General features: G+C 48.8%; 1 protein-coding gene across 10 annotated transcripts in view; it reads right to left on the bottom strand.

The window, feature by feature from the left end:
- Nucleotides 1-5,039: 5,039 nt before the first annotated feature.
- KDM2B (lysine demethylase 2B) overlaps nt 5,040-15,535 on the bottom strand; it is a 102,977-nt gene continuing 92,481 nt past the window's right edge. For all 10 annotated transcript variants that reach the window (XM_036221904.1, XM_036221908.1, XM_036221905.1 and 7 more), the window contains 6 exons: nt 14,942-14,980; nt 14,124-14,803; nt 13,416-13,579; nt 13,167-13,328; nt 12,309-12,527; nt 5,040-6,537 (listed from right to left, as the gene is read on the bottom strand). In XM_036221904.1, coding sequence (XP_036077797.1) covers nt 6,356-6,537; nt 12,309-12,527; nt 13,167-13,328; nt 13,416-13,579; nt 14,124-14,803; nt 14,942-14,980 — 1,446 coding nt within the window. In that variant the 3' untranslated portion in view covers nt 5,040-6,355. The remainder of the gene's footprint in view (nt 6,538-12,308; nt 12,528-13,166; nt 13,329-13,415; nt 13,580-14,123; nt 14,804-14,941; nt 14,981-15,535) is intronic.

The raw sequence follows: 15,535 nt of genomic DNA, 5'->3' as shown, positions 1-15,535 counted from the left end.
AGCAGAGGCTGTCCCAACAGGACGTGTGTCCCCGACAGGACACTCGCCTCCGGGCCCAGATGTTTCAGTACACAGAAGGGCCTGGACACTTACCATTCGAAGCTATTTTTAGAAGTTATTTTCACTACTAACTAGGGACAGAGATTCATCGTAAATTACAGCAACATCGGTCCATGCCATGTGCCTGTCAGCCTGTGGACTTGCTCAGCCTCCCAGGCTCGGCCTGGCTTCATCACATCTGTGATCATTACTTGCTGAAGTCAGATTGCTTATGGCATCAGCTCCTCTCTCTTCGGAGGGCAGTTATCCTCTTATTTCTCCTTCCTCCTAGTTTTAAACTACTCAGATGTTTGAATCTTCAGTTCCCTGGATGAGATCGCTGTCCACATGGTGACCGTCACAGTACACAGTGAGCAGTGGCATCTCCGAATGTTCACTTTTATTAGTCATGTATGTTTTAAATGCTACTATTCGATGAATGTACAGTTCCACATTGTTGCTATTTCTGCATTTAAAAGTAATTGGGAGCAACTGACATTCTATAGTCAACTGCCAGGGCCTTAGACTAAACATGTCCATTTTTGTTCAGGTTCAGCTTTTTATAGCAAGGGCTGCATCTAGCTTCTTTTCATTAGAGAAGTGCGTATGTTAAATTCTTTATTAATGTGTAATTGGTTTACACTGTTTTGTATAGTGAAAGTGTATTTTCCGTGCTACCGCTAGCTAATTTGAACTTTAGGAATAAAATTAGATTTTCAAAAATGTTTTTATTTACATTGTGCTGGTCAGTTCCTGATTCACTTGGGTGCAGCACGGATGAGTGTCTGCGCCAGATCGCGTACTCTCCTTCCCAAGGGAGGGTGCACCTTCAGAGATGCTGCATCGTAGTAAGTTTCCCTGTGGAGTCACTGCTGACCGAGGCCAGGTGTTGTGCCAGGAGCTTTGAGGTTGTCGCCAGCATTCTGAAGACGGTGGGGAGCCCGACCTCTGAGAAAGAACTTACCTAAAATTTCTGTTAAAAGGTGGCCATGTCAGAATTTGAACTTGGCTCTGATGCCAATGTGTGTGTGTTTTTTAAGTACTTTAAAGAAGTGTAAGAGACAGAAGAATAAAAACCATTAAGAACAGGAAAGGGCCCACGGATCGGTTCCACACTGCGCCCCGCTCCTCACAACCAAATGAATGGACGCGGGAGCCCAGCGCGGAGCTGGGGACGGACTCGCCAGTGTTATTCTTATAGCACATATCAAATGAGAAACCTGAGACACCTTATGCAAAGGGGGTTTTGGGACATAAGTGACCTGAACTTTTTTCGAGTCTAATTGGGTCGGGGGGAGTTGAGCTGAGACCATCTGTGGATTCCTTTCCCACTGGTAGTGGGCAGGTATGTTTTAAGAAATGGCTTTTTTGTGATGTAAAATTGCATTGTTTTTTTTTTTTAAATTGCTGGACAACATTCATAAGTTTATATATATATATTCTTTTTACTTTTTTAAAATTCTTATCCCCTCAACCTCTTCCCTTTGGCAGCCATCAGCTTGTTTTGTGTCAATTTCTATTTTGTTGAAGATCATACATATAAGTGAAACTACAGCATTTCTGATTTATCTTAGCCTGATATACTCTAGGTCTACCCATGTTGGGCCCTATTCCATTAATCTGTTTTTATTCCAGTACCATACTGTTTTGATTATTGTAGCTTTATAGTATAGTTTGATATCAGGGAGTATACGTCCACTTTGTTCTTAAAGGTTTTTTGGCTTTTTGGAGTCTCAAGATTCCATGTAAATTTTAGAATTAGTTCTAAGAAGAATGCCATTGGATTTTAATAGGGATTACGTTGAATCTGAATATTGCTTTAGGTAGTGAGGACATTTTATTAATCCTTCCATTGATTTGTACCTTCAGTTTCTTTATTCGCTGTCCTATAGTTTTCAGATTAGATTTTCTCAATTTCTCCTGATCTGTGCTGGTGAATAGCAACACATTTCTGTATATTCTGTATCCTGCAACTTTACTGGTGTCATTTATTCTAATAGCTTTTTGGTGGAGTCTTTAAGGTTTTCTTTATATAGCATCATGCCATCTACAAAAAATGTTTTAACTTCCTCCTCTCCAAACTGGATGCTTTCTTCTTCTCTGATTGCTATGGCCAGGAGGTCCAATACAGTGCTGAATGGAAGTGGTAATAGTGGGCGTCCTTGTCTTGTTCCTGATCTTAAGAGGAAAGCTGTCAGCTTTTCACCATCGAGTATGTTAGCTGTGTTTGTCCTATATGGCATTTATGGCATTTAATGTTGAGATATGTTCCTTCTCTACTTAAGTTTGTATCATGAAGGGATGTTGAATTTTGTCAAGTCCTTTTCCTCACCTGTTGAGATGATCACATGGTTTTTATCCTTTAGTTAATGTGGTACATCACATTTAGAGATCCTGGACCACCCTCGCATCCCTGGTATAAATCCCGCTTGGTCGTGGTGTATAAGCCTTCTAAGGTATTATTGAATCTGGTTTGCTAATATTTTTTTTGAGAATTGCTGCATCTATTTCCATCAAGGGTATTGGCCTATAATTTTCTGGTTTTGAAACTGGTTTTGGTTTCAGGGTAATGCCGGCTTCATAGAATGAGTTTGGAAGAAATGCCTAACTTGGCACCTGAGTCCTAGTGGGTTTTTATCTCTTGGCTCTGCAGTGGGTAACACATGCCCTTCAGGTGCTCAGGATCCAGGAGTCAATCAATAAACCTGAAAATTATAGCAAGGGAGGCAGAGCTCCCATTGTGCAAAGCCTCCTGTGCATAGAGCAGTTTGGCCAGCTGTGAAGAAAAACATGCTTTTCTACCTTTTCTGGTTTTGAGGGTCAAAGCATGTAAATCAAAGCCGCCTGGGATCTGTTCAAGTACCCTCTGCTGGCGTCTGCCTGCAGAGCCTATGGTGGGTGTCAGCCACACTCTGACCAGTAAGAGGGAATCATTACCTCCCTACAGAAGCAGTGAGCGCTCAGCCCCTGTTGAAGCTTAAGGACCGCTCACCTTGTCTGGGCTTCTTGTGAGATAGTGAACTCCACAAATTCAACCTTCCCCACAAATTGCTAATTTGGTGGAGGGAAGTCTTCAAATCCAGCAGGTGATAATAAACACATTTAGAAGCTGAGCAGCAGGTGCTGGTTTGTCTAAAGTTAACTTAGAAAACGTTTATTTGCCCATAGTCTCAGCTTAAAACAGCTTGTTTAATGTTTTCCTCTTTGATTCAGGTGCTTTTTAGCAAAAGAACAAAAACTTTCTGGTGGATCATTGGGTGCTTTGAAGTAACCTTGGTTTAGTGAGAAGCCAAGTTTTTAGCCTAATGAGCTTGACACTTGGAATAACTGGATTATATGGTACTTGTTTGCCAGAGGACAAATCTCTCTCTCTCTGGAATCTGTTTTGCAGCTGACTTAACATGCTGCTTTACATCATATGGATAAAATTCCATTCCAAAGGTCTGAACTAGAATACAATGGTGTCTCCTTGTCCCTGTTCTCAGGACATGGGTGTCATCTGATGCTCTAGAGGTGCCATGGTGTCTTCCTTTGTAAACATCAGGTTCCCTAGAGGAGGGAGGGATGGAGACGCCTCTCTCACAAGAAGCACTCCCTCTGTGGTACTTTCATGACATAATCAGATACGGTGTTTGCAAACAGCTAGCTTAGCCTGGCCTTAACTAAAGCTCTTTTTTAAAATAATAGGTCTATACAGAGACTGCTAAGGTACAATCTTCACTAGATGTTTCAGTGTGCTTGGGGGGAGCTCACCTGTGAGCACTGAATGACAGAAACCGGCCTGAAGCCTGGAGAGATGCTGTGTCTTGGCTCTGTGGTATGTCCCTACAGCAGCTTTGGCTCCCCAGTCCGGCAGCCCTCCACCTCCTCTCTTGGCAGGCCTGCGTGTTCCCTCAAATATTGTAGGAGCATCAGGACCTCTGATTCTGAGTGCCTATTCACCTGGAAACCACTATGACTCTGAAAGCAATTCCCAAGGAAGATGATGCCTCTCCTGGACATCAAGGTTAACTCTTACCCAGAGGTTCAGAGGATGCAGGCTGTCAAGAAAACTTAAATTTGACCTCATGTAGGGGCACTCCATGATGAATGACCAGGCTTGCAAAGGTAGGCCATGCTTTATAAATAAATCATAGAGTGTTAAACTAATCTTACCTCTGTTAAGTCCATCTCCTAAATCAAATTCAGGGGCGCAGCAGCTTCAGATGTCTCTAGTTTGAGTCAGAAAGGATCTTTGGATTTAAATACACAGGAGACATGGACCTAGCTGGGCTCTAAAGGCACTTCGCCATGGCAAAATGGGCAGGGGCGGGGGGCAACATGAAAACCGCCATTAGCAGAAAAGGCTTGTCCCATGAAATCCTAGTCACGTAGCTACTGAGGACTGATGAAGTTGGACCTCCATTTTCAGATTCCCTAGAGCAGTCTTTTCTGTACTTAGTATGAGGTTGTAGGGCCCTGTCTAAAAAAATCCTGTGATCTAAAATTACTTCTCACTGGTTTCTGGGTCTGCCACCTGGGAAAGGCGCCTCATAACCAAGTATCTCCTCCAGCCACCGCAGCCCAAGGCTACCAAGTGCAGGGTGTGGCCTCCTACCATCGCCTCTGGAGGGAGGGCAAGGAAACAGACCTGCCTTCTGCAGTGGAAATGCCAAGTGGCCATGGACATTGTTTTTTTATTATTATTATTATTTATGCCTATAGCACCTGGTCTTCCTAGGTGGTCTCCCATCCAAGTACTAGGCCCAACCCTGCTTAGCTTCCGAGATCAGACTTCGGGCTTGTTCAGGGTGGCATGGCTGTGGCCATGGACTGTGGCTCCACTGGGGCGCGAACCCAGGACCTTCTGCGTGTAAAGCAGACGTGCTAATTAACCGCTACACTTTGGAACCGTGTCTCACGGACATTGTTTTACACAGGAGAGGTCAGAGGCCCGGAACCAGTAAGCCCCTGAGGCACTTGGTGCCTCATTCCCAGATATGGCCACTCGCAGTGCAGCGTAGTTTCTTTTCCCTACTTTTATTAGCCGTAAACCTGTACAAAGGAGCCACAGCATTTCTCAGACAAATAAGAAATCAGAGCTTGTTTGGCTTTAAAACAACGTAAACTAGCGTAGAGACCACTGCCTCTGGACTTTCCATCAAATGTCCAGTCCCCTCCTAGAACAGAAACCCGCAAAGTCCAAGAACTTTTTTTTGTACAATTGTTTATACAAATTCAACAAAGGTAAAACTGTGTCAGGGAAGGTCTAGGAAAACAACACCTTACAACAATGGCACTTATTATGAATGCATAACTTTACAACTGGGAAACAGCCATGTTATAAACCTCAAAAGAGAACTCAACTCACACTTCAAAGGAGAAAAGAGGAAAAGAAAGGCTACGGTGGGTCATTTATTCTACTTCTCGACTCTGTATAAATTAGATCTAGAGTACAAGAGCTCATGCTGGAGCAAAACCCTCCTGAGTGCAAAGGCTGAAGTCTGAATTTCAAAATTTTGAGAAAAAGGTGAATTCTATACAGAGGAAACTTGGCAAAGTATCTTACTTCGACTATAATTTACATATATGCACAACATGCTTATGTAACTTCTTGACGTACAAAGCAGGCTCTCAGCTTCCAATAAACATGCTTTTAACTGGAAGGTCTCAGCCTGCTTTGCCAGATCGGGGCTCACGTGTAGGTGGACTATTTGTGTTGCTGAAGTACAGGTTAAGTTCTCTCCTACCTTAAGGAAACCAGGAAAGTTGGCAATCATAAAACAATAAAAACACTGGTATGCATTCAAACCTTGCATAAATAACTTTTAAACAATTTGTACAAAAATAGTTCTGCATAATAAGATGTAACAAAACCAAACAAACAAAATATATCAAGATGGCAGATGTGGTGTGTGGTCCACTTTATGCTGACACCAAAAACCCTGGAGGTGCAAGGAATGAGGCGTCCAAAACCAAACACCACCACCAAAACCAAACCAAAGAATTCCTAAGCTCATGCTCCAATGAGAGAATTTACCCAAAGTCCATCCTCCTCTCTGCAGGAATGTCTTCTTGATAAAGGCCGCCTTAGAAATGGTCCAGGAAGCAGTGCAGTTACGATTCAGATGAAGGGAAGGCGACCGGCTCGCTCATCTCCAAAACGGGTGGTGGCTCGGCTTATCCCTTGGCAAGACTTTAAAATGGAATCGTTCCGTGGTCTGTTGTCCCAAGTTCCAAATTGAAAATAAAAGCCCTAATTTCTGTGAAGTCTTTTGCCCTCCCCTGCCATGTCCCCTCCCCTGCCCCACCCTGTATTTACACACTAGTCCTTGGACTAACTCAGTTTTTGCAGGAGTTTTTCTTCCACTTGCCCGAACTGGACACTCACAGACATTTCGGCTATGAACTGCTCACACCCCTCCTTGGTGACTTGCTTGCAGTACCTCAGGTCAATATGACAGATATTCCCACAGCGTTTGAAGAAGGACAGGCACTGGTCAGTAACCTTGTTACAGTCTGCAGGGAAGAGGACACCATGTGAGGCAGAGCGAGCTCCAGGGGACTGAGTACAAGCTATAGGACGCCGTGATGGCAAACTCCAATGGGGGACGTTCTGTCAGAAGACCAGGCTGGGGACACGGAAAAGTCCGTCTCTGGGGGAGGGAAGACTAAGGGTCCTGTTCTAGACCGAGATTACATTTGATTGTTTTTACTCTAATCTTTTACTTTGGTGCGATTGCTATTATTGTAGTTATGTGAGGAAAATGTCCTCATACTTAGAAAACGCACGCTGAAGTACCGAGAGGCATTTAGGGGTAAAGTGTCGCAATGTTTGGAATTTCAAATGACTGAGCGAAAGGGAAAAAAGTATGTATCAAACAATGTGGCCTATAAAGATGAACTCCAACCTCACTACAAAATATATTCTAGATCAATGCATTAAATTTTATAAGGTGATAACTTAGGAATTAAAATCCCTGCTTGCGGATGACATGAAAATGCTAAAGATTACACACACATGCACACAACTGTTAGAACTAATAAATAAATGAATTTGGCAAAGTTGCAGCAAGATACAAAAGAATCACAAAAATCAGTTGTATTTCTATGTACTAGCAATGAACAATTTGAAAGAAAACGAAAACAAGTCAATTTATAATAGCACCAAAAATAATATACTTAGGAACGAATTTAATGAAGTGAGAGATCTGTACACTGAAAACTAAAAAATATTGCTGAAACAACTTTAAAAAAACAAATGGAAAAAAAATCTCACATTCATGAACTGAAAGACTTCATTTTGTTAAAATGTCAATATACCCAAAGCCATCTACAGATTCAGTGAAACTGCTACGAAATGCCAACAGTGTTTTTGCAGAAATATAACATTTATTCTAAATGTAGAAATTTAAGGGACCTTGCCAAAACAATCTTGGAAAAGAAAAAACTGAAGGACTCCTACTTTCTGATATCAAAACTTTCTACAAAGCCACAGTGTGAGTTACTGACCAAGAGAGATACACAGATCAATGGAATAGAATTGAGAGCCCAGAAATAAACCCTCAAATGGCCAAATGATTTTTGACTGGTGCCAAAACAATTCAGAGGGGGAAAAGACAGATTTATCAACAAATGATACTGGGAAAACTGGGATGCTGGGATATCTACATGCAAAAGAATGAAGTTGAGCCCCTTCCTCATGGCATTTATAAAAATCCACTCGAAATGATTCACAGGCTTAACATAGGAGCTAAAACTACAAGCTCTACATTACAACCAGGAAAATCTTCATGACCTTGGATTTGCCGATGATTTCTTAAACATGGCAAAAAAGGGAAAATAGATTGAACATCGAGATTAAAAACTTGTGCAAAGGACACGAGAGTGAGAAGACAACACAGAATGGAAAATATTTGCAAATTCGTGTATCAGATAAAAGGATTAATGTCCAGAAAATATAAAGAACTCTTACAACTCAACAACAAAATACAACCTAGTTTGAAAAATGGGCGATGGATGGAACAGACATTCCTTCAAAGAAGATACACAAATGGCAAATAAGCAAATGAGAAGCAGCTCAACATCACTCATCATTAAGGAAATGCAAGTTGAAACTACACTGAGATCTTTACACCTAGTAGAACAGTGGCCACTTTCAAACACTGTGGGGGTGTGGAGGAACTAGAAACCTCGTACACACCATTAGTGGAATGTAAAATGGCACAGCTGCTGCAGACGACATGGTAGTTCTTCAAAAGTATTCAACAGCATTAACATGTGATCCAGCTAGTCCATTCCTAGGTGACAGGCACACCTCAGATATTAGGGGTTCCGTTCCAGATCGCCGCAATAAAGCGAGTCACACCTATTTCCTGGTCTTCCAGTGCATAGAGAAATTACATTTATCCTATACTGCAGTCTATTAAGTATGCAATGACGTTATGTCTAAAACAATGTATGCACCTTAATTAAAAATTACTTTCTTGCTAACCATTACCTGAGTCTTTAGCGAGTCCTAATGTTTTTGCTGGTGGAGGGTATAACTTTCAATTTGTAAAAAAAAAATGGCAGTATCTGAAGTACAATAAAACAAGATATGCCTGTATACCTGAAAAAACTGAAAGTGGGGACTCACGCAGGTTATCTGTGCACCCGCGTTCATGGCAGATTTATTTACGACAGCCACAAGATGGAAGCCACTGACAGATGACTGCACATGTAACCGCGCACTATTCAGGTTTAAAAAGGAAGGAAATTCTGACACATGCCACGCGGTGGATAAATCTTAAGGACATCATGCTAAGAAGCTGGTCACAAAAAAGACAACGGCTGCGTGCTTCCACTCACGCAAGGTGCTAGGATTCATACCAGCACGAAGAGATGTGGTCGCCAGCGGCGGGTGACAGGGGAGCGGGGAGCTATCGCAGTGGGTGCAGAGCTCCTGACGGGGTGAGGACCAAGTTACAAAGATGGTGGTGGCGGCGGCGGTTGCACGGCAATGCGAGTATCTTTAATGCTGACTACACTTAAAAATGGTTAAATTGGTCTTATGCGTTATCTTACCGCGATAAATTTTACTTTAAATTTTGGAAGCCGGAGGAGAGGTATCAATTCATCAGACCCGAGAACGCTTAATCCTACACTGGCTGAAGGAAGAGCAGAGAAGCAGATTTACTCTCTACAAAACCTCGAAGTTTCAGGTACCGGAAGCAAGAGGTGCGTTGGAAGCGGAGTTTTAGTCTCCAATAGGTAAGAGGACATCTCTCGACTGGATGTCACCAGGCACCGTGGCGGGCAGGGGCGCCCACTGAGAATCAGGGGCTCTGGGGAAACTTGGCTCCTGACGACTCACGACTCAGACCGCCGGCCTCCCGCCCCCTCCAGCTGGGACACCAACCAGAGTCCTTTCAAGCAAGCCCGACCAGCTCAAGAGGAAAGACTGCAAGGTCTCACGTGGGTTCCCCCCAAAGAAATGACATGCACTGACCACTTAACAACTGATGTGTGTGGCGGGCCAGCGCCACCAGCTCTGCCTCCAGTCACCCTGAGCAGACAGCCATGCACGGACACTACCCCCAGTAGGGCCTCTAGAGGGCCGCTGACCACACTCGAAGGAAACAGCCTGTGCAAGAAGAAAACAAAACTATCCACATCTCCAGGACGTGAACTATCTAGACTCAGGGAACAAGAACAGAAGTTCAGAGAACAAAGTACAGCTGTGAACTGGAAAACACAGGTGGAACCATAAGAAACTGCCAATGCCTGATACAGAGCAGCTTCCCATGGTTCAACCCAATGACAGCAGAAATGAAAACCTCACTGTACGGACTGTGTGGTAAAATAAGGGAAAACTCCCCCGACACAGAGCAGAAAGACCCAAAGGTGGAAAACAGGAGGAAAAAAAAAAAAGATAACATATGACTGGTAAACAAAATCAAATAATTCAAGGAAATTTCCCAAAACTAAAGACATTTCCGGAAACAAAGACTGAAAGGGCCCATGAAAGTGTTCAGTGTGGATGAAAAGAGACTCAAAGCAAAGCTCATTATCAAACACGCAGGAAACTAGAGACAAAATGTCCTACAAACTTCCAGTGAATGGAAATTCACTGAAGGATGAAGAATGAAATGGCTTTGGGCTTCGGCTCGGGAAGGCAAAAGAGCAGCGCTTCCTACTTTCCGAAATGACGCGGTCCCCAAACGAGGGTTACGTATCCAGCTACGCTGCCAATTAAATGTGAGGGTATGTATAATAAAACTACTTTAAGACATACAAAATCCAGAAGAAGGTACAGGATCAGGAAAAGGGGGGCCCTGCACAAGACAGACCAAGGGGAGTCCCAGGACGGCAGCTGTGTGGCAGGCAGAAGCAGCCGGGTCACGTGGGGCAGGAGCCCAGAAGGAAGGAAGAATGGGAGGAGAAGTCCAGGACGGTGGTCCGCGAAGGCTGGTCGGAGCCCGGGGAGTCTGCGGGGAAAGACTAGTGCTCGAGGCTGTTGCAGTCTGCTAGGAAACTACGCAAACACGAGGCCATTGTTAACTCTTGGGGGGAAACTGCAAAAGAGGAAACATACTTATACATAACTGGCCCAACGGTGGACAATATTTGCGTGGCTGTGAAAAGGTAAATAATAGTGACTTAACCACAAATTGGAAAGAGGGAGAAAAAAGGGGTAGGGGATGTAAAAGTAGTAGCCCTTGTGTTACACAGAATGTCTGAATGGAAAAAAAAAAAAAAAGTCAAGAAATAGCAATGAAAGTTTGCCATTTGGAAATATGGAGGAACACACTAGAAGAAAGTGCTGGAGAGATGAAGGTAGTTGCCTCAGGGGACAGGAACAGGGGAGGGGAGGGAAGAGCGAAGGGCTGCCCAGGAAACATTTCTCCAAGGGAATCCATCAGCCGCAGCAGCAAAAGCTAGACAACTGCGGCTTCACACTGCCATTAGCCCAAAGCCTCCGACCAAGTTCAAGGAAGCTGAACCATGTCAAATGCCATCCATACTGAGGCGCAGACTTATTTTATCTTTAACTACTTACGGCGATGTGAAAATCACCTCTTAAAGAAAGGAGTCTAGAAGAGATTTGGCTTCACAGCTCTTACCAAGAATGCAGAGCTGTTACGTACTAAGAAAAACGATGACATGAATGGATTGTGGTGGAAAACAATGCAAAAGATGATTTACACAAACAAACGCACCACCGACCCCACTGCAGGGGAGGCGGATTCGTACTGGGATCTCTGCTCAACATAATCACTAAATTGGAAGAGGAAAAAAGCGCCCACATAAGACCAAGTGCTTAGAACAAGATGCTGCTCAGGCTTTTCTCCAAGGGGCGGCTGCAGCAGCAAGACCACCAGATGGGCCGGGAGCGGGGATCCTGGAGAATCCACCTCCCCCAGCATGACTCTGTTCTCTGCCTCCACGGAGTGGGACAACCCCGCCACAACCCCTGAGGAGGAGGAACGGCTTCCCTGGCGCCATCCGAACCGCCCCCCACTCCCGCTCGAACATGGCACTAGTGACAGGAATGTGTTTATCGGGCACAAATGTGGGATGCAAAGAGAGGCCAACGAACAGCGCGTGAACCCTGACGGAGCACAACGTGAGACTGGACTGCGGCAAATGTAATTTAAATGAGGTAATTACTGCTGGATAAATTTCTGGAGGAAAAAATGTGTTTTTTTTGTTTTTTTTTGGGTCTCATCCAAACCTCAACAGACCCGTTTGACCTTCCTGAGCTATCGGGTGGAAGCCGGGTTAGCTGGGCTGAGACCAGCATTGCCTCTGTCCGCCTCACCGGCCCTCACCTCCCGGGTCCTTAGGCGCTGACTCCTGCACCATCGGCAAGTGGAGGAAGTGAGAATCACACAGCGTGTGCCACACACGACACTAGCTGGGGGCTCTTCTCCTCTCCAAACACAGGCCCTTGGGCAGGGTCAGAAGTGCACGCGAACAGCCACGGCAGCAGCCAGCAGCTGACGGCACCAGGCGAAGCCCGCTCGGTCCGGCTGGGCCTCGCCCCCACCGCCCTCCCGCCCCCACCGCAGCCCCGACGGAGGCTGCCATGGCGTGGGTTTTGGGTCCGGAACCACTGCTACCGGCACTAATTTCTGGTAGCAGTCATTACCAACCCAGTAGCAACTTCTTTGTTTAATGTCCAGTCCCCCTCTAGACTAGGCTGCGTATCTGTCTCCATCACTGGTACATCCTGGCGCCCAACGCCGTGACCCTATAATAGCAGGGGCACAAATGTGAAACTCCCAGCCCAGGTGCCCCCGACTGACCTGACAGGTTGATTTCAGTTAAGGAGTCTCGGGTGGTGGTGCCTACAGCAGTGAGCAGGTTGATGGACTGGTCGGTGACGTGGTTACAGTAACTAAGGTGGAGCTTGGACAGCAGGGGCATGTGGCGGATGATGAGCCGCAGGGAGGCGTCCGTGATGTCCAGGCCTGCTAGACGCAGCTCCACGATGTTCCGGAGCTTGCTCCGATTGTCCATCTGACCTGAGGGGGCCGGGAGGAGAGAGGCGACCCGTCGGCCCGACGTGACGTAAAAGCCCCACCAGCCCGAGTTTCACTCTGCCGTCCCTCACGTGCTTCACCAAAGGGATCAGAATTAGTTCCAACCTCTAAAAATCAGGAGATTCCACATCAAATGTTACACTTCTAGACTTTTAAAAAATCAGAAGATGTAGAGAGAGCCCACAGTTCCGACCAGCAGTACTGGGGCAACTGGGGCAGAGACAGCACAGCGTCCCTGGGTCACCGCGGGTTTAAGCTGATGCCAGGGAGCGATGACCCCTGAACTCTCCTGTGAGACCCTGTCCAACCACACTGACCCTGGTGTTCCCGGGGGCCTGAGGCCGAAGGAGAACAAGTTAAAAGAGAGGCGGTCAGATGGGAGCGGAGCCCCCCGAGTGGGTGTGCGCAGGAGCCTCTGCCCCCTCAAGCCCCCCGGTGCCCAAAGCTGACCGAACACAGCAGCCGGGACCCATCTGCATGCTCTGAAGAAGGGCCAAGGCCAGGGGAGGCTCAAGGACACACACCAGGTAGGGTCTGTGGTAAAAACCAGACCCAGGGGCACAGCTCGGTTCCACCACCTTCGTGTGACCCCCAGGGCACACCCCAGGCCTGGCCACTCACCTGGCCTGTTATCCGTGGGTGGGGACAGGAGGTCCCGCATCTGGGCATCCTTTAGCCCTTCTACCCACTGGACATCCAAGGTCCGGAGCAACGGACAACTGGAGCTACAGAGGGCTGAGACCGCAATCCACGAGCAGCCCGACAGCACCAAGTCTCGGAGCCCTGGGGGGACAGAGAAGGGGATGGCAGGTCAGGTGACACACCCCAGTCCCCACTCCTCACATGTGGGGTGCCCGGTCCCATGCTCACCAGGCAACCGGTTGATGAGCCAGCTCAGCTGTTTCTTGGAGATATTGGTCCAGCTGAGGTCCAGGGAGACGGGCTGTCGCCGGATGATGCCGCTCAGCATCAGGGGCGTGATGGACTTGCAGTGGTTCAGGTCGATGCGGGTCCATAACCGCTTATCGCAGCACCTGAGGGCCGAGCCCAGCGGAGGGGGCACCGTCAGAGCTGCCAGCTCACGCAGGGGGCCCCTGCCCGGCTGTGGAAACTCCCCAACTACCCAGCTCAGGGAGAGGCTCCTTACTCCACCCTCTAGAACCTTCTCTGTTTGGCTCCCAGCTGCCCACAGCCGGGCATCACACCCAGTCACAGGCGAAGGTGAGTACCGTGGCCAGAGAGCTAGGAAACGTCAAAGCTGGGGTTTGTGGCAGTGATGGCACCCCTGCTGTAAACCTGAGCTGACACTTTACGGACGGGACTCCGCCTGGCCCTCGGCTACGTCAGGAAAGCGAACGGTGTCGCCGCTTCTGACGAGACCAGGCTGAGCAGACCACGTCGCGGCCTGGGACTCAGAGGGTGACGACCCTGGACCGGGCTTAGGAGGAGAGGGCATGACGAGCACCTCAAGGGGAGATGCGGGCCACGCTCCTGCCGACCCTCGTCCCGCCTCAGCCGCCCTGACGCGGGGCCAGGGCCCTGCCGCCTCCCGGCCCGAGCCCGGCCAGCGGCCCTCACCAGCGGTTCCAGGTCCTGCAAACCCGCATGCAGACGCACAGGTCTTGGTGGCTGAGGTAGCTGAAGACGGCCATCCACACCTCCCTGTGCATGACGTGCGCCGCCCCGTCATCCAGGGGCAGCGAGTCGGGTGGGGGGCTGATGGGCGGCGGCCGGATCACATGTCGCTCCATCTGGATGCACTTGGGTGGGGACACGGAGGGAGGGGGCCGGGAGATGACTCGAGGTGGGCTGCGCAGGCCGGGCCCCAGCTGGTGCCGCAGCTCCCGGGGGGTGCCGTTGAGCCCCTTGCTGAAGCGGTGGGGGCGCTCGCAGAGGCCCAGGGGCCGCCTGGGCTCCTCGTTCTCGCTCTCGGGCTCCGACTTGATGGGCTGGTGGTTCTCGCTGGCCAGGCTGCTCTCCGTCTTCTGGATCTCCTGGTTGAGCTCCTTGCTCAGCTCCTTGCTCAGCTCCTTGTTGGGGAGCCGCCGTTTCCGGCGCATCTTCACCTTCTTCTTCTCCTCGGGGCCGTCCGCGCCCTCGGTGCTGGGCCCGGCTGTGGGGGAGCTGGAGCGGGAGTGGTCGCTCTCCCTGGTCTTGGGGGGCGCCTCAGGCAGGTCATCCTCCGGCTCCTGCTTGAAGCGTCGGAGCGGCTTGTTAGCCAGAGCCATGCGGTCCTCGGCGTTCTTCCAGGACCGCCGCTGAGGGAGGAGGGGGAGCGAGGACAGGTGAGCCCCGGGCTTCGGGCTTCGGGCTGCGTGCACCCGGGCCTCCCCGCCCTCCTCCCGGGACCTGCTGCACCAGGCCTGGGGCGAGCGAAGGGGAGAGGCAGATGGTACCTTTTTCCTGAAAAGCTTATCTTCTTTGCCAGGTTTCAGCTGTCACAGGAAAAAAAGGATGCAGAGCTTGCTCCCAGGGTTCCTGGGTTTCAGTCCCCTCCACACCCAACCCCACCACCAGTTCATCCTCTAGAGTAGGGCGCCTTCCCCACAAACCCCATCTCCTCCGCCTCAACAGACGGGTGGGCCCTGCCTGCTGGTTTTAAAGAAGCAGCTGGAAGTGGAGGAGTGTGGTCGAGTTGTCCCCAACCAACTGACCTCCCACCCTTGGGCAGACCCAGAGATGTGCAGTGGCCCATTCCGGTGGGACTTGGCCTTGGGAGCCGGTCCTGGAGGCAGAGCCTGCAGGATTCCCAGCCGAGCCTTAATGGCTAGAGCTGCGAGAAGACGACCCGGCGCCACCTCGCGGCAGAAGCCGGAAGGGCCGGTGGGCGGAGCAGGGCGGCCGGGATCCTCCGAGGTTCCCCAGTCCGCAGGGCTTCCCCCACCGCGCGGCTCCTCCGGCTTCCCAGGCCCCAAGCCAGAACCGCGAGCCAGCGACCTGGGGCTGCGGCCCGGGAACGGCTGTGGCAACGGGCCGGAGGACCAGTGCAG

This window comes from Rousettus aegyptiacus, unplaced genomic scaffold (assembly GCF_014176215.1).
Source record: "Rousettus aegyptiacus isolate mRouAeg1 unplaced genomic scaffold, mRouAeg1.p scaffold_m13_p_5, whole genome shotgun sequence".
NCBI lineage: Eukaryota > Metazoa > Chordata > Mammalia > Chiroptera > Pteropodidae > Rousettus > Rousettus aegyptiacus.
The sequence above is the reverse complement of the archived record's forward strand: the minus strand, read 5'-3'. Positions and strand labels throughout refer to the sequence as shown.